This window comes from Hemitrygon akajei, chromosome 6 (genome assembly GCF_048418815.1).
Source record: "Hemitrygon akajei chromosome 6, sHemAka1.3, whole genome shotgun sequence".
NCBI lineage: Eukaryota > Metazoa > Chordata > Chondrichthyes > Myliobatiformes > Dasyatidae > Hemitrygon > Hemitrygon akajei.
Genome location: NC_133129.1, coordinates 146,597,145 through 146,617,039, shown reverse-complemented (window position 1 = coordinate 146,617,039; position 19,895 = coordinate 146,597,145). Strand labels below are relative to the sequence as shown.

Genomic DNA, 19,895 nt, shown 5'->3' with positions numbered 1-19,895 from the left:
ATGTTTCTTCTTTGGACTTGATACTATCCCTAATTTCCCTTGTCAGCCACGGGTGCACTACCTTCCCTGGTTTATTCTTTTGTCAAACTGGGATGAACAATTGTTGAAGTTCATCCATGCGATCATTAAATGCTTGCCATTGCATATCCACCGTCAACCCTTTAAGTATAATTTGCCAGTCTATCTTAGCTAATTCACGTCTCATACCTTCAAAGTTACCCTTCTTTAAGTTCAGAACCTTTGTTTCTGAATTAACTATGTCACTCTCCATCTTAATGAAGAATTCCACCATATTATGGTCACTATTGCCCAAGTGTCCTCGCACGACAAGATTGCTAACTAACCCTTCCTCATTGCTCAATACCCAATCTAGAATGGCCTGCTCTCTCATTGGTTCCTCGACATGTTGGTTCAGAAAACCATCCCGCATACATTCCAAGAAATCCTCTTCCTCAGCACCCTTACCAATTTGGTTCACCCAATCTACATGTAGATTGAAGTCACCCATTATAACTACTGTTCCTTTATTGCACGCATTTCTAATTTCCTGTTTAATGCCATCCCCAACCTCACTACTACTGTTAGGTGGCCTGTACACAACTCCCACCAGCGTTTTCTGCCCCTTAGTGTTATGCAGCTCTACCCATATCGATTCCACATCCTCCAGGCTAATGTCCTTCCTTTCTATAGCGTTAATCTCCTCTCTAACCAGCAATGCTACCCCACCTCCTTTTCTTTCCTGTCTATCCCTCCTGACTATTGAATATCCCTGGATATTGAGCTCCCATCCTTGGTCACCCTGGAGCCATGTCTCTGTGATCCCAACTATATCATATTCATTAATAACTATCTGCACATTCAATTCATCCACCTTGTTACGAATGCTCCTCGCATTGACACACAAAGCCTTCAGGCTTGTTTTTACAACACTCTTAGCCCTCATACAATTATGTTCAAAAGTGGCCCTTTTGCTTTTTGCCCTGGATTTGCCTGCCTGTCACTTTTACTTTTCACCTTACTACTCTTTGCTTCTACTCTCATTTTACACTCCTCTGTCTCTCTGCATTTGTTCCCATCCCCCTGCCACATTAGTTTAAATCCTCCTGAACAGCAGTAGAAAACGCTCCCCCTAGGACATCAGTTCCAGTCCAGCCCAGGTGCAGACCGTCCTGTTTCTACTGGTCCCACCTCCCCCAGAACTGGTTCCAATGCCCCAAAAATTTGAATCCCTCCACCTTGCACCATTTTTCAAGCCACGTATTCATCTGAAATATCCTCCTATTTCTACTCTGACTAGCATATGGCACTGGTAGTAATCCAGAGATTATTACCTTTGTGGTCCTACTTTTTAGTTTATCTCCTAACTCCCTAAATTCACCTTGTAGGACCTCATCCCATCTTTTACCTATATCGTTGGTACCTATGTACACCACGACCACTGGCTGTTCACCCTCCCATTCCAGAATGTCCTGCAGCCACTCAGAGACATCCTTGACCCTTGCACCGGGGAGGCACTTTTTGCCTATAGAATTGAAATTATAGTCACTGATACTGAGTAATTCAGTTCATTTCACCTATAGCACGTAACTTATGCTCCTTACATAAACATCGAAAAGAACTGCAACTTTATGACAATCTTTTGCTTTGTTTTTAACAATTTCTTTCTAACTCTGTATTCCTCCCTTTTTCACCAATTCCTTTAAGAGCAATCTGATTTTTTCCTTTTTCAATATTTTTATTAATTTCTACATAGAATACAGAGTACAAGATATATAAGGCAAAAAAGGTAAAATAATACCAAATACATTATATTTGCATCACACTTGCAATCTCATTACCTTATATTCATGTAAATTAAATTAAATCGTAATATTGAAATGTGATAATTCTATAATACAAAAAAAGAATTTACACCCACTACCAAGATCAAAGCTGTTTGGTAAAGAAAGAAAAAAGGAAAATAAATCCTTATCATATAGTGAAATGTGTTACTAGCCAACATCTGTACTTTAACAGCAAATCAAAGGTTTTGAAAATAGTTCAAAAATGGTCCTCACAATGTTTGAAAGTCTTGACTAGATTCAGAAATTTCAACATTAGAGCTCACCAAAAAAAACCCACTAAATCTAATGGAGGTCGGGGTGGACTACCTGAATGCTCTGGCAAAGTGAGTGGATTATTCTGCCTCTTCAGTCACTTGCCCTAAGCTATTAGGCTATGGATATATCACTGTGGTGGGACAGATAAACAACCCAATCTGATATAGGTTCCTGGAAGTGTTGCAGTAGATGGAGATTCTTGAACAGGTGCGTCTGCCTCAGGTAAGTGGTCCTCATCATGAGGATCAAGTCACTCTATTGCTCTCTCTCTACATATCGTAAACTTTGAAGGCACACGAGGTCACTCCTGTTTTCACCTTGTGATGTTCTGATCGTAAACGGATCATGGTGCATGCTACTGGACTGTTGTTCAAGGCCTGTATGTAAATAGAGATGGAGTTAGAGCATAAACTGGTCACACAATCATGAGTGTACAGGGAATGCAGTAATGGGCTGTGGTGTGCGAGTGTTGAGGATGATCATGGCAGAGGCATTGCTGCCTAACCTTACCACTTGCGGTCTGTTGGTCAGGAAGTTGAGGCTTCAGTTGTTTAGGAAGGTGTTGTGTCTCAGATCTTGGAGTTTGGAGATTAGTGAGCTTGGAATTATAGTATAGAAGAAAGAATTGTAACCAATAAGCAATAGTCTAAAGTAGGTGTTTACCATTGAAATGCTCTAGTGATGTAGGGCCAAGGATATGGCATCTGGCAGTGGGTAAAGTTTATCTAGGAGGCTGTAGTTAATGCATTGCATGCCATAACCAGCCTCAGAAAGCATTTCCTAATTGTGGATCTCAGAGTCTCCAGTTTGTAAGCTTGAGATCTGAAATTATTTTCCTAAATATCTCCACCACTCTAACCTGTTTCAAACTAACTGACACTTGTTTATCTGATGTAATATTACTTTATGTAAAGCAGTGTCAACTTTGGGAGGTATGCTGAATGTATGACATGAATGGAAGTCTCTGGTAAAAGGGCCTTGAAGTAGCAAATCATTGTTGATGTACTATCAGCTCTAGCTACCATTCACTGGGGGCTCAAATGCATGGGAAGCAGCAGGGAAAGGTTTTCTTGCATTGCTCCTTTCAAGTATCTGGTTATCATTAAAATAAACTATGTGCAAGTGTTTTCTTTTTTAAAAAATCATACATTTTCCTTATATTTCCTTACATTATAAACTCACTGACACCCATAACTACCTTGATTATACTTCTTCCCAACCTGCCAAATGCAAAAATTCTATTCCCTATTCCCAGTTCCTCCGTCTCGGCCACATCTGCTCCAAGGCTGAGGCTTTCCGTTCCAGGACATCCCAAATGTCCTCTTTCTTTAAGAATCGTGGTTTCCCTTCTGCCGTCATCAATGATGCCCTCACCCGCATCTCCTCCATTTCTCGAACTTCAGCCCTCACCCCATCCTCCTGTCACCAAAACAGGGACCGTGTCCCCCTTGTCCTCACCTATCACCCCACCAGCCTCCGGATCCAGCATATTATCCTCCACAACTTCCGCTACCTTCAACAGGACCCCCACCACTAAGGACATTTTTCACTCTCTACCCCTCTGCTTTTCGCAGGGAACATTCCCTCCGCAACTGCCTGGTCCACACGTCCCTCCCCACAGATCTCCCACCTGGCACTTATCCCTGCAAGCGTTAAGTGCTACACCTGATCTCTTACCAACATTCAGGGCCCCAAGCAGTCCTTCCAGGTAAGGCAACACTTCACTTGTGAGTCTGTTGGGGTAATCTATTGCATCCGGTGCTCCCGGTGCGGCCTCCTCTACATCGGCGAGACCCAACGCAAATTGGGGGACTGCTTCATCGAGCACCTATGCTCCGTCCGCCACAACAGACAAGATCTCCTGGTTGCCACTCACTTCAACTCTCTTTCACATTCCCATTCGGATATGTCCATACATGGCCTCCTCTACTGCCATGATGAGGCCAAACTTCGGTTGGAGGAACAACATCTCATATACCATAGTCTCCAGCCCCTTGGTATGAACTTCGAATTCTCCAGCTTCTGGTAATTCCCTCCCTCTCCCTTCCCCCATCCCACCTTCACTCTGTCTCCTCTTCTAGCTGTCTATCATCTCTCATGACTCTGCCTTCTTCTACTACCCATAGTGCTTTCCCCTTAGATTCCTTCTTCACCTCTCCTGCCTATCCCCTCCCTGCTTCCCCTCCCCCACCCTTGATCTTTCCTGATTGGTTTTCCATCCTCCCCCCACCTTCTTTATAGGGCCCCTACCCCTTCCTTTAGTCCTGACGAAGGGTCTCGACCCGAAACGTTGACTGCTTCTTTCAACGGATGCTGCCCGACCTGCTGAGTTCATCCAGCTTGTTTGCACATATACATTTTCCTTACAAGTTAAAGATACAATTGTTTATATTAATTTTAATTATACTTAAAATACAACATTGTTGTTAAACCAGACTTAAGCCATTCTTTTAAGAAACATTTAAATTGCAAAAATATAGAGAACACCCAGTGGCAGATTGGAAAGACAAGAGACTGCAGATGCTGGAATCTGCCCCAACATACAGTCTGCTGGAGGAATTCAGCACGGTGGAAGGAAAGAAATTATTTATGTTTATTGTCAGAAACCTACACCAAGCTTCAGAATGGAGAAGTGAGATGTCTGGCATGGAGAGGGTAAGGGGAGGCGGCCAGAATGGACTCCAAAGTGATCGGTGCACCTGAGGGGTGTAAACTGACAGGCAGGTAGTGCCAGGTAGGGGAGGGAAGCAGTGGTGGAATTGAAAGACTGGGGCAGATGAATGATAAATGGAGACAGACACTGACAGATTGTCTAATGTTTGATGGTCGAAGTCAAAGACAATATTAGCCCCATTATTTCATTTTGTAAAATTTGCAGCAATAGAGTAGAATTTATCACGAAGAACCAGAGACTGGCAATTTTGAGGGAGTGGTGAATTCCCAGCCTTTGGAAGCAAAATAAAGCAGCATTTCCAGCATGTACAAGCTGTCCTTAGCCATCCTTTTATTTTTAACTGTGTTTATAATAGTTTATATTCTTCCATATGAGGAAGCCTCTATTCATCCTACGACTACCCTCAGGATTTTCTTTCTTTAAATGAAGTCCCCCATTCTTGTAAGTGTCAGCAGATACTATCTCAGATTATCTAACCTTTCTTCAACCCTCTTATTCCAGTATCAGTTTAGTAAATTTTGTCTGAACTGTTTCCATTATATCAATATATTCCCCTAACTAAGGAGACCAGTACTGTACAAGTTCTCCAGATGACTTAAAGCATCATCTAGCTAAAACATAACCTCCCTACTTTGGTATGCAATTTCCTCTATTAATAAAAAATAATATTCTGTAAGCTTTCCAGAATTTGTTGCAACTGGATATGAATTGGTTGGGATTCATGCAGATCCAGTATATTTATCCCTCAGCTCTGCAATCTCTCATTATGCTTCTTTTCATACTGATATTTAAATATATTAACATTGTGCTCCCTTTGCCAGATTAATAATTACCACTTAATCTATCTGCATCAATTTATAGCCTCTTTTTGACCTCTTTATAATGATTTTTGTGCCTTTGTGTCAAAAGCAAAATTAGCAACCACACCTTCTGTTATATGAAAAGCTGAGGCCTTAGTAAAAATACATGTAACATTCCTCTCTGTGTATCTTGCCAAATAGAAAAATACCTAGTTATATAGTCTACCCAATTTCCTGTTAGCCAGCCAATCTTCCATCCAAGTCAATATAACCACATGCATCATTATCTTTTATTTTCAACAATAACACTTCAAACATGTCCCGGAAAGTATAAGCACAATATTGTATATCGAGTAGCAATGCAGCTCACGGGACACTGTTACCGCTCTGAGTTGTATTCTGGTTCTGAGTTCAATTCCAGTGTCCTCTGCAAGAAAGCTTGTATATTCTTCCCAAGTGAGCATGGGTTTCCTCTAGGTGTTCCATTTTCCTCCTACAGCCAAAGAGTTTGTAGATTAATAGTTCATTGTAAATTGTCCTGTGATTAGGCTAGGGGTTAAATCAGAGGATTGATGGTCAGAACAGCTCAGTGGGCCAGCTCCCCACTGTATCTCGAGATAAATAAAAACATATAATTCCTCATTAACCAGAGATCAAAGAATTCCAATGAACTGGTTGAACATAATTTTCCTTTTATAGAAACATGCTGACTTTTCTTAAAATTGCTGCATTTATCTAAGGGTATGCTAGAACATTTACCGTAATAATAATTTCTCCATTTAATAACTTCCCTGTGTCAGATGTCAAGCTAGCCCAGAGTTTCTGTCTTTGCATCTCTCTCCCTTTTGGAAATAAGGAGTTGGATTTTTTTTTTAATTTCTCAACCCAATGGAACTTTTCTTGATTCCAGGGAATTTGGGAAAATTAAAACCAATATAGTAACAATCTCTGAAAATCTTAATTAAAGCAAAATTGCAGACAATGGAAAACTAAAATAGAAACAGAAAACACTGGAAATACTCAACAGGTCAGGTGACAAGAGCCTTCAAATTTAAGCTGGTATCTGCAGCTTGGTATACTGGTATTCCAGTTGGAGGAATACTGCAGATCAGGCATCATCAGCTGAGGGAAATGGACAGTCCAGATGATAGGTCTCGATCCGGAACGTCGACTGTCTATTTTAATTTACAGATGCCAAGTGAGACGCTCAGCTCATCCAACGGGTTGGTTTATCTTGCACTGTTGTGATGAATTGATTTGTACGGACGGTATGCAAGACAAAGTGCTTTCAGTGTACCTCAGACCATATCGGAAGAAAAACAAATCTACCATTTTTTCCGGTCTCAGCATCTTACGTCACCAATCGGTTTGCTGAAAAAATCAATATATTATTAAATAACGTCATGAAGTAGAGGGGAGATGGGAGATGACACTGAGGGGAGGGAATGGGAACAGAAAGGGAGCGGCGATGGGAGACATCCCAATGAGGAGGGCACTGATCAGGAGTTGTTGCTCTTTCTGCCATGATCGGCTTTCTGAAGCTGCACAGTCATTGTAACACACAGCGTTCCGCGGCATCCTGAGTTGTAAGTGTTCTGGACCGGTGGGATGAAAGCTCATCGATGCCCAGGTTGCCTCGGCTCTCTCGCCCGCCGACGATGAAAATGGTGGCGGAACACGACTCGGGTTGGGGGTTTCTGCCCTCAGCGAGACTGCTCAGGCGCAGCGCCTCGCCCTCGCGAAAGTGAAAGAAAGGAAGTGTGAGTCCGTCACAGCCTCGACGTTCACACGGAGAAATGAAGAAAAGTGAAGAGGCCATGGGCCGCGCCGGGAAATTTCTGCCGCGCCTCTTACCCCGGGTGGTCGCGGTCTTGGCTCTGCTCCGACTTTCAGGTAAAACGAGGGGCGGGGGCTCGGTCTGATCCAGTGATCCAGCCTTCGGGTTTGAGGGTTATGCTGCATGGACTTCCGGGACAAAATGAATCTCCCACTAAATCACAAATTAGTTTCTCATATCGGTTTCTATATTTTTAAGTGCATGGAAATATTTCTATGTGTTTGCCCCTCTCGATTTTGGGTGCCCCCGAGGTCATTGTCTAGAGGCAGGTACCGAAGTGGGTATCGTTGTTTACATTAAATCCCCTTCCCAGGAGATTGGTAAGACATGAGAAATACAAGGTCAGTTGTAGGGTCTCAGGATTTGCTCCAATGGTGTCATCTAATTTAATAGTACTTGCTTGTAAAAGTCACATGGATAATTAAGGCTTATCCGCATTTAATGTTTTATAGATGGCCTATAGATATTTGGGCTTTTCAAATATATTAGGTAATTTCATATTCTCTTGTTCCTTTCTTCCACACTAAAAAGAAACAAGAAGACTGGATATTTTTCACACAAAACACACAAAATGCTGGAGGAACTCAGCAGGCTAGGCAGCATCTATGGCAAAGAGTACAGTTGACGTTTTGGGCCTAGACACCTCAACAGGACTTGTGGTGAACTACATATACCTGTCTGGACTGCTCCTGTGGCTCCTCCCACAGACCCCTGTATAAAGGCGATTGAATTCTCCAGGATGTAATGTTGTTCATTCTTCCAGTCAATAAAAGCTGATATCTCGCTTCTTACGTCTCAGAGTGAGTTATTGATGGTGCATCAGGACTGGAGAAAAAAAGATGAGGAGTCAGTGTTAGGTGGTTGGGGGAGGGACAAGTGCTATACCTGCCCCTACACCTCCTCCCTCAGCCCCATTCAGGGTCCCAAAAAGTCCTTCCAGGTGAGGCGATGCTTCACCTGTGAGTCTGTTGGGGTCATCTACTGTGTCCGGTGCTCCTGGTGTGGCCTCCTCTATGTTGGTGAGAACCAATATAGATTGAGAGACTGCTTTGCCGAGCACCTACGCTCTGTCCGACAGAAAAAGCGGGAGCTCCCAGTGGCCACCCAATTTAATTCCACTTCTCATTCCCATTCTAACATGTCAATCCATGGTCTCCTCTACTGTCACTATGAGGCCGAACTCTGGTTGGAGTAGTAACACCTTAGATTCTGTCTGGGTAGCCTCTGATCTAAATGCATAAACACTGATTTCTCGAACTTCCCGTTATGGCTCCCTCCCCCCTCACCATTCCCTATCCCCTTTTCCCTCTCTCACCTTATTCCTTGCCTGCCTTTCATCTCCCTCTGGTATTTCTCACCCTTTTCTTTCTTCCATGGCCTTCTGTCCTCTCCTATTAGATTCCCCCTTCTCCAGCCCTGTATCTCTTCCACCAATCAACTTCCCAGCTCTTTATTCACCCCTCCCCACACCTTCTGACTCCTCATCTATTTTCTCCAGTCCTGCTGAAGGGTCTCGGTCTGAAACGTCGACGGTTTACTCTTTTCCATAAACGCTGCCTGGCCAGCTGAGTTCCTCCAGCATTTAGTGTGTGTTGTTTGGATTTTCAGCATCTGCAGATTTTCACTTGCTTGTGATTGGATATTTTTTCATGCTTGTGACACCAAGGGAATGCTGATACTGTGCCATTTCTACACAGTGAAATTGATCCTTATTTGGGTTGCTGTATGCTTGTGTGAAACACACACAATCAATTTATGTGTAATTCCTTCCCTGAAAGACTTTAGTGAATCAAAAAGGGCTTTCAACAGGTCTCTGGTTACCATTAACTGAGATTTGCTATATTTTCCATTTCCAGACTTATTTATTTTCTGGAGGTCCAAGGACTATTGGTAGCAGTTCTGACATATTCTTTACTCTTCAACTTCAATGCTTTTTTGGTGGATGGTTATTCTTCACTATACATGAGGTGTTTCCTGACATCACCTGAATGGCCAGACATTAATTTTAAAGTTATTTTCAATCTTGATTTATCTGTTCCATCGAATGCTTTTTAATTATTTTAAGCAAACATCAAAGCTCAAGCCTAGAGCATCAATCATCCAAGCCCAAGCCAACTTGATACAATTTAACCTCTTAACTTTCATAGTAGTAACATTACTGAATGTGCCAGACTCAAAAGACAAACACAGGCCATTTCCAGGTTATGAATGCCTAATTTACAGGTACCCACATAGAACACAAAAATTTACTGCACATTACAGGCCCTTTGGCCCACAATGTTGTGCTGACCATGTTACCTACTCTAGAGCCCGCCTAGAATTTCCCTAGCACATCGCCCTCCATTTTTCTAAGCCTGATAACCTAAGATGCTCTTAAAGGATCCTATTGTGTCCGCTTATATCCTATTGAGCCTCCACTCTCTGTGTGGAAAAACCTACCCTTGACATCCTCTCAGTACCTATTTCCAAGCACCTTAAAACTATATGCCCTCGTGTTAGCCATTTTATCCCTGGGGAAAAAGCCTTGGGCTATCCACATGGTCAATGCCCCTCATCATCTTTTACACCTCTATCAGGTCACCTCTCATCCTCCGTTGCTCCAAGGAGAAAAGGCCAAGTACACTCAAGTATAAGGCATGCCCTCCAATCCGGGCAACATCCTTGTAAATCTCCTCTGTACACTCTTTAGTATCCACATCCTTGGTGAGGTGACCAGAACTGAACATAGTACTCCAAGTGGGATCTGACTAAGGTCTTATATAGCTGTAACATTACCTCATGGCTCTCAAACTCAATCCCATGGTTGATGAATGCCAACTCACCATACACCTTCTTTACAACACTGTCAACCTTTGCAGCAGCTTTGAGTGTCCTATCGACACGGACACCGAGATCTCTCAGATCCTCCTCACTATAACCATATAACCATATAACAATCACAGCACGGAAACAGGCCATTCTGGCCTTCCTAGTCCGTGCCGAACTCTTAATCTCACCTAGTCCCACCTACCCGCACTCAGCCCATAACCCTCCACTCCTTTCCTGTCCATATACCTATCCAATTTTACCTTAAATGACACAACTGAACTGGCCTCTACTACTTCTACAGGAAGCTCATTCCACACAGCTATCACTCTCTGAGTAAAGAAATACCCCCTCGTGTTTCCCTTAAACTTTTGCCCCCTAACTCTCAAATCATGTCCTCTCGTTTGAATCTCCCCTACTCTCAATGGAAACAGCCTATTCACGTCAACTCTATCTATCCCTCTCAAAATTTTAAATACCTCGATCAAATCCCCCCTCAACCTTCTACGCTCCACTGAATAGAGACCTAACTTGTTCAACCTTTCTCTGTAACTTAAGTGCTGAAACCCAGGTAACATCCTCGTAAATCGTCTCTGCACTCTCTCTAATTTATTGATATCTTTCCTATAATTTGGTGACCAGAACTGTACACAATATTCCAAATTTGGCCTTACCAATGCCTTGTACAATTTTAACATTACATCCCAACTTCTGTACTCAATGCTCTGATTTATAAAGGCCAGCGTTCCAAAAGCCTTCTTCACCACCCTATCTACATGAGACTCCACCTTCAGGGAACTATGCACTGTTATTCCTAGATCTCTCTGTTCCACTGCATTCCTCAATGCCCTACCATTTACCCTGTATGTTCTATTTGGATTATTCCTGCCAAAATGTAGAACCTCACACTTCTTAGCATTAAACTCCATCTGCCAACGTTCAGCCCATTCTTCTAACCGGCATAAATCTCCCTGCAAGCTTTGAAAACCCACCTCATTATCCACAACACCTCCTACCTTAGTATCATCGGCATACTTACTAATCCAATTTACCACCCCATCATCCAGATCATTTATGTATATTACAAACAACATTGGGCCAAAACAGATCCCTGAGGCACCCCGCTAGTCACCGGCCTCCATCCCGATAAACAATTATCCACCACTACTCTCTGGCATCTCCCATCTAGCCACTGTTGAATCTATTTTATTACTCCAGCATTAATACCTAACGACTGAACCTTCTTAACTAACCTTTCATGTGGAACTTTGTCAAAGGCCTTGCTGAAGTCCATATAGACTACATCCACTACCTTACCCTCGTCAACATTCCTCGTAATTTCTTCAAAAAATTCAATAAGGTTTGTCAAACATGACCTTCCACGCACAAATCCATGCTGGCTACTCCTAATCAGATCCTGTCTATCCAGATAATTATAAATACTATCTCTAAGAATACTTTCCATTAATTTACCCACCACTGATGTCAAACTGACAGGTCTATAATTGCCAGGCTTATTTCTAGAACCCTTTTTAAACAATGGAACCACATGAGCAATACGCCAATCCTCCGGCACAATCCCCGTTTCTAATGACATCTGAAAGATCTCCGTCAGAGCTCCTGCTATCTCTACACAAACTTCTCTCAAGGTCCTGGGGAATATCCTGTCAGGACCTGGAGATTTATCCACTTTTAAATTTCTTAAAAGCGCCAGTACTTCCACCTCTTTAATTGTCATAGGTTCCATAACTTCCTTACTTGTTTCCCACACCTTACCCAATTCAATATCCTTCTCCTTAGTGAATACCGAAGAGAAGAAATTGTTCAAAATCTCTCCCATCTCCCTCGGCTCCACACATAGCTGACCACCCTGATTCTCTAAGGGACCAATTTTATCCCTCACTATCCTCTTGCTTTTAATATAACTGTAGAAACCTTTTGGATTTACTAAACTCATATCTTCATACGATATGAAGAGTCTTACAATTTATATTATATTCTGTCTTCAAACTGGACATACTAATATGAACCACTTAACACTTAACTGGATTGAAGTCCATCTGCCACTTCTCAGTCCAGTTCTGCATCATATCAATGTCCCGCTGTAACATCTGACAATCCTCCAGACTATCCACAACACCCCCATGTATGAATGACTTCCATAATTTTAAATTCAGAAGTCTAACATATATGAATACATATTCCTATGGATGACAAAACTGGTTTCTTCTTTCTCATCTTTTAATAATTATTCTTTCTTAACACTCTTATGTGGTTTTGATGCTATTTGTTCTGATGCTACGGATCTATGATTAGCACATCAAGTGATTTTTGTGTATTTTCTGATTTATGGACAAAGTCGACTTAAGGATGTGCATAAAAATGAAACTTGTTTCTTACCCAGCGTTGGCCTGTAGTTTTCAGAAGAATCTGTACTGCATCACTTCTGTAATGTGAGCTGGAAGCAAAACATTTGGGTTATTGGTACTATACCTCCCAAAAGGAATGTCATTTTTTTCTGGTTTATTATTTAAAATTGAATGAGTATATCAGATGAGATTTGAGCTGGAGACTTGGAACAATATAGCAATACCAAATATTAGCAGTCTTTTTCTCCTTCTCTTCCCCTCTCTTTGCAGTTTCTCAGTTCTATTTGTTTTGTGTTCTGAAGTGTGGCTGCATTGCCAAACATGTCTCTTACTACATACGAGCATGAGACAAGGCTTTTATAAATCTATGGTGTAATAGAGTAAAAAGAGAAAATGGGGTGTTGCAGTTGGCATCTTGGGTGGTGGAGTGAGGGTGAGAGTGATGGCTGGATTTGGACCTATTAATGAGTTGCTGGGGGAATTGTTATGAGGTAGATGTTTCTGTTTTGAAGTCGATGTACCTGAAGCTGATTCACAAGGCTAAACGTTAAATGTTGATGCTCTGTTCGGAAGCTTTGATTTTGTGTCAACGTGTCCTTTCTGTGGACCACATGGATATGAACAAATATCCATGTAGGAATAGGAAAAGTTTTTGAAAGCAATTGCAGGTTTTAGATTTGGAAGAACAATTGTGGACTGTAATCTACTTTACATATCCAATTTTACATAACCAAAATGCTATAAAATTTAATTGCTGTCGTGCTATCAATTTTTTCTTGGATATTGAATCGCTGTAAGAACTAATATTTAGGAAAAAAGAAATTTTGAATTTGTGAGGTAAAAATATATATCATGCTACCAAACATTAAATTATATAACAGTTTTTGTGAAATTTGATGTCTTCACTGCAATCTGATGCCAATATGAGGCAGTGAAGTGAAATTGCTGACAAATGGAATGTACTTGGCTCTGCAAACCTATTTCGCCAAAAGTGAAACAGTGATTGAAGTGTAGTTTAACATTTCAGCCAAATAAATTTGAAATATTTTGTTGTATCAGGTACCTGGGATATATACAAAGATTGATCTCATGCTGATACAAATAGTCACCTGAAGTTACATAGTAGAAAACGACATAGTAACTGGCTAAATTATTTTTTTCTTCTTCATCCCTCGTTCTCATTCTTCTAGTGCTGGCCTGACCCTATAGTATAGTTAGACTTGCTGTTGAAACCAGATTTACTGTCTTGCGTTGTGGGACATGGATCAACTGGAAAGTTGGGTGGAATGTGACAGATGGACTTTAATTCAAACAAGCATGAGGATCATACACTCGAAGGGGTCAACTTCAACACAGAGTAAATGAAAGGGAGTTAAGGACAGGGCCGGATTAAGCTAGTGTGAGGCCTGTAGCATATGCTATAAATGGGCCCTAAATTTTTTAAAAATGCACCTAAGTATTAAGACATAAATTATTTACTTGCATAGTAAGGTAATTCAATTTTTTCATCTGCTATGCAGCCATAATACGACAAATGTCTGACACTTCAGTAATAGTATTACTTACATGTAGGTATCAATTTCAAATGTCACAAGTAACAAATCTACAATTTAAAAGTTAGATTTTCTAGACTTAGCATGAGCAAATTTGTTGATGATACTGGAAATGTCTATTTCACACAGAAGTTCATGTTCAATGCTCATTAGAGTGAGATTGTTCAATCTGTTTTGGCCCATGGTGCTCCTTAGTTCATTTTTAATCCTTTTCAGTTTTGAAAATGAGCGTTCTCCGCTGCAGCTGGTAACCATGAGTGACAGACCCCGGCCGGTGTTGCAACCTTTACCCGAAGTGCAACTCCCAATCTCCGGCCTTTCCCCAGACCGCTCCGGGTCCGAGCGTTCACCGTCCTGCCCACTAACACTCCGCAGCCAATGAGAACATAGTTCTCCCAGCGATACTCGATGATTGGCTGGACATGTATCTGAGGACGGGCTGCTACCGGGAGCTGGAGCTGTCAGTCTCAGTTTGTTCTCAGTCAAAGGAAGTTCCCCGAAACTCAAAGTGCAAAGTATATTTTATTATCAGACTGAAACTGGGTTCACAGCTTTTAGGAAATGCATTGTTATGAACTCAATCCACAGTACTTTGTCAAAGAACAGAAGACTGATGGCTGAAGACTAACTGAATCGTCTACCCAAAACTCACTCTAACAGTCGTGAGAATGCCGATCTCACCAGACTGCAGCATTTAGTGCGGGCGGGGCCCGTAGCATATGCTACTTTTCCTACTAGGTTAATACGGCACTGGTTAAAGATCATTGATAGACAGAGAAACCTTGATGTGTAAATCCATTAGCTCCTTGAAAGTGACAAAAAACGTGAAATTAAAAAGGAATTTAGTACGCCTGCTTTTGTAGGCTGATATAGACAATAGACAATAGGTGCAGAAGTAGACCTTTCGGCCCTTCGAGCCTGCACCGCCATTCCTGAGATCATGGCTGATCATCTACTATCAATACCCCGTTCCTACCTTGTCCCCATATCCCTTGATTCCCCTATCCATAAGATACCTATCTAGCTCCTTCTTGAAAGCATCCAGAGAATTGGCCTCCACTGCCTTCTGAGGCAGTGCATTCCACACCCCACAACTCTCTGGGAGAAGAAGTTTTTCCTTAACTCTGTCCTAAATGACCTACCCCTTATTCTTAAACCATGCCCTCTGGTACTGGACTCTCCCAGCATCTGGAACATATTTCCTGCCTCTATCTTGTCCAATCCCTTAATAATCTTATATGTTACAATCAGATCCCTTCTCAATCTCCTTAATTCCAGCGTGTACAAGCCCAGTCTCTCTAACCTCTCTGCGTAAGACAGTCCGGACATCCCAGGAATTAACCTTGTGAATCTACGCTGCATTTCCTCTACAGCCAGGATGCCATTCCTTAACCCTGGAGACCAAAACTGTACACAATACCCCAGGTGTGGTCTCACCAGGGCCCTGTACAAATGCAAAAGGATTTCCTTGCTCTTGTACTCAATTCCCTTTGTAATAAAGGCCAACATTCCATTAGCCTTCTTCACTGCCTGCTGCACTTGCTCATTCACCTTCAGTGACTGATGAACAAGGACTCCTTGATCTCTTTGTATTTCTCCCTTACCTAACTCTACACCATTCAGATAATAATCTGCCTTCCTGTTCTTACTCCCAAAGTGGATAACCTCACACTTATTCACATTAAACATCATCTGCCAAGTATCTGCCCACTCACCGAGCCTATCCAAGTCACCCTGAATTCTCCTAACATCCTCATCACATGTCACACTGCCACCCAGCTTAGTATCATCAGTAAACTTGCTGATGTTATTCTCAATGCCTTCATCTAAATCGTTGATGTAAATCGTAAACAGCTGTGTTCCCAATACCGAGCCCTGTGGCACCTCACTAGTCACCACCTGCCATTCCGAGAAACACCCATTCACCATTTACCCTTTGCTTTCTATCTGCCAACCAGTTTTCTATCCATGTCAATATCTTCCCCCCCCCCCCCCCCAATGCCATGAGCTCTGATTTTACCCACCAATCTCCTATGTGGGACCTTATCAAATGCTTTCTGAAAATCGAGGTACACTGCATCCACTGGATCTCCCTTGTCTAACTTCCTGGTTACATCCTCGAAAAACTCCAATAGATTAGTCAAGCATGATTTGCCCTTGGTAAATCCATGCTGGCTCAGCCCAATCCTGTCACTGCTATCTAGATATGCCACTATTTCATCTTTAATAATGGACTCTAGCATCTTCCCCACTACTGATGTTAGGCTGACAGGATGATAGTTCTCTGTTTTCTCCCTCCCTCCTTTCTTAAAAAGTGGGATAACATTAGCCATTCTCCAATCCTCAGGAACTGATCCTGAATCTAAGGAACATTGGAAAATGATTACCAATGCATCCGCAATTTCCAGAGCCACCTCCTTTAGTACCCTAGGGTGCAGACCATCTGGACCTGGGGATTTGTTAGCCTTCAGTCCCATCAGTCTACTCATCACCGTTTCCTTCCTAATGTCAATCTGTTTCATTTCCTCTGTTACCCTATGTCCTTGGCCCATCCATACATCTGGGAGATTGCTTGTGTCTTCCCTAGTGAAGACAGCTCTAAAGTACTTATTAAATTCTTCTGCCATTTCTCTGTTTCCCATAACAATTTCACCCAATTCATTCTTCAAGGACCCAACATTGTTCTTAACTATCTTCTTTCTCTTCACATACCTAAAAAAGCTTTTGCTATTCTCCTTTATATTCCCGGCTAGCTTGCGTTCATACCTCATTTTTTCTCCCCTTATTGCCTTTTTAGTTAAGTTCTGTTGTTCCTTAAAAATTTCCCAATCATCTGTCTTCCCACTCACCTTAGCCCTGTCATACTTTTTTTTAATGCTATGCAATCTCTGACTTCCTTTGTCAACCACTGTGGCCCCTTTCCCCCCTTTGAATCCTTCCTTCTCCGGAGGATGAACTGATTTTGCACATTGTGCATTATTCCCAAGAATACCTGCCATTGCTGTTCCACTGTCTTTTCTGCTAGGATATCCATCTATTTAATTTTGGCCAGCTCCTCCCTCAAGGCTCCATAGTCTGCTTTGTTCAACTGCAACACTGACACCTCCGATCTGCCCTTATCCTTCTCAAATTGCAGATAAAAACTTATCATATTATGGTCACTACCTCCTAATGGCTCCTTTACTTCAAGATCGCTTATCAAATCCTGAGCATAGAATTGGGACATTAAACTGCAGTTGTACAAAGCATTGGCTAGTTTGCACCTCAAGTGGAGTATTGTACACAGTTCTGGTTACTACATTATAGGAAGGATGGAGTAACAATCGCGTAGGTACAGAAGTGATTCACCAGATGTTCTATGGAATGGCAGGCTGTAAAAAGAAATTGGTTTATTCTCACTAAAATGTAGGAAACAGAGGTGACCTTGTAGAAAAGGGCACAGGGACTCTAGAACTACTCAGTTTAAGGTGGGGGGAGATTTGAGAGAGAGCACTTTCCACATAGAGACTGGTATTTATTTAAAATAGATTACCTGAGGAGATAGTGGAGGCAGGTACAGTTCCAATGTTTAAAAGTTGTTTGCACAGGTTCTTGGATAGGAAAGGCATAGAGGGGCATATGGCTGTTGCAGGCAAATGAAGTTAATGTATATGCGCATCATGGTTGGCATAGATGGGGATGGCTGTAAGGGCTCGTTTCTGTATTATGTCTTTGATTCCATGATCCTTTGATATTTATAATATCCATCTGTATTTTGTCATTGTTTCTGCTGATATTCACATCCTATGTCATATCTCAGTATAGCACATGCCTGGATAACCAATCAATTCCGTTTTTAAAAACGTCTATGTTGATTTTTGAGGGAGGAGGGGGAGAGAAGGGGTGGGGGAGGGGAGGACATGGAAGAGGAGAGGGTCAAGGGAGAGGGAAGGGGGGGTCAAGGGAGAGGAGAGAGGAAATAGTTCTGCAGTTTATAGGAGGGAATGCGTTGTTTAAAATAAAATTCTAATTGATTCTACAGGATTTTAAAACCATAATTAGTTAACAGTAGATGCCAGTAGTAGAGGCCAATTGCATTTCCTGTCATTCCGTGGGAGTGCCTATTGTAAAGTCTGCCAGTTGTTAAGCATTTTCATAATAAAAATGTGGCATAAATTCATGTTGATAAGCTAAAACAGCCTCAATCTAAAATTATTTTCCTATAGTTAGAAGATAAATTAGAAAATTATTGTCTTACTAATGATAATTTTGATCTTAATTATTACAGAAGGTGACCTAATAGTGTCTATGAATTCAAGAACTGTTGAAGCCATTGTGAATAAAGATGTTCTTCTTGAATGCCGTGTGTCTGGTTACAAGGACAATGAAATTGACCTTGGAAGAATTGCAGTTTATTGGTTCTTTCAAAAACCTGGCTCTTCTAACAAACCAGAAATATATCAGTTCAGAGGAGGAAAGCATACACCATACAGAAAAGGAGCTGAAATATTTGACAACGAATTGAAGAAGGGAATTGCTTCTCTTTTTCTTCCACTTGTGCAATTTAATGAAGAAGGAGATTATATCTGTTCTGTTTTTATTGGCTCAGACAAAGGAGAAGGAAAATCTTCCATGACTGTTTCAGGTAAAAATAATAAAGCATGAATTCTTCCCCTTCTTATGCAAACTGTCGAATTACTGCTGCAGCATATTTGATCAAAGAAGGTATTCACCAATATTTATGCATGTAATTGCAAGCACTTTAATGATACCCCTATAAATTTAAAGTAACAGTCGATTTTAAAAGCTCTGAGTTTTATTCATGGTTACATAGCTGGGGCGGCATGATGGCATAGCAGTTAGAGCAACACTTATAAGATCAGCTATATGATCAGGGTTCAAATCCCACCACTGTTTATAATGAGTTTGTATGGTCTCTCTAGTTTCCTCCCACATTTCTAAGACTAGGATTGGGATCAGTGAGTTATAAGCATGCTACATTAGCAACAGAAATGTGGCGACACTTGCAGGCTGCCCAGCATAATCCTCGCTGATTTGATTTGATGCATTTCACTCTATGTTTCAATGTATGTACAAGTGACAAATAAAGCTAATCTTTATAACCCTTTAACTAAATCAGCAGTTAAATCACCAAAGTGTTGCCATAGTTGCAATTTTGGAACATTATTAATAAATATTCATACTGGTGGTGAAATTTATAATATAATATGGTGATGTACAGAGCATCTGGACAAGTTGATGACCTCTGATCTTTTTGTGCTGACAATTAGAATTCTGTTAACAAGGTACATTTTCAAACAGTGTTTTGCCATTTATTTTACTTACAAATGTCTTAATATAGTTGCAGATTATCTCCAAAATGAGATTTTGGAAATGCTGTTGCAAGATGGACACTGGGCTTCTAAGATATAAAATGCTTTCTCTACTGCAAATAAAATAAATCGTCTTGCTCTATCATAATTATATGAATACCTTTATTCATGAATGTAGAAGGAATAAACCTGTCAATAGATATTGAAATCTGGTGCTCAAGAGAGTGTCTTAGGTGTACTCTGTTTTAAGATGATGGTCAGACCAGTGATAAGATGATGTTTAATATTCATGCTCAACTTCCTATTACCATTTACATGTTTGGTATTTTGTGCATTAAACTACAGAATGGCAAAATCACACAAGTTTGAGTCCTGAGAGTAGAGACATGTGATTAACCTACATCTTAGCACTTTAATTATCAGGAAGGGTTATCTGCAACTGTGAA

General features: G+C 41.3%; 1 protein-coding gene and 1 long non-coding RNA gene across 2 annotated transcripts in view; one reads left to right on the top strand and one right to left on the bottom strand.

Moving 5' to 3' along the window:
- Window positions 1-5,851: 5,851 nt before the first annotated feature.
- LOC140729572 (uncharacterized) lies at window positions 5,852-6,731 on the bottom strand. The gene is made up of 2 exons (XR_012099358.1): window positions 6,599-6,731; window positions 5,852-6,066 (listed from the first exon to the last, which is right to left on the bottom strand). It is a non-coding gene; the product is annotated as an uncharacterized lncRNA (long non-coding RNA).
- Window positions 6,732-7,337: 606 nt separating this feature from the next.
- Window positions 7,338-19,895, top strand: part of LOC140729571 (uncharacterized) — a 50,427-nt gene continuing 37,869 nt past the window's right edge. The window contains exons 1-2 of the mRNA XM_073049480.1: window positions 7,338-7,466; window positions 18,405-18,761. Coding sequence (XP_072905581.1) covers window positions 7,370-7,466; window positions 18,405-18,761 — 454 coding nt within the window. The 5' untranslated portion in view covers window positions 7,338-7,369. The remainder of the gene's footprint in view (window positions 7,467-18,404; window positions 18,762-19,895) is intronic.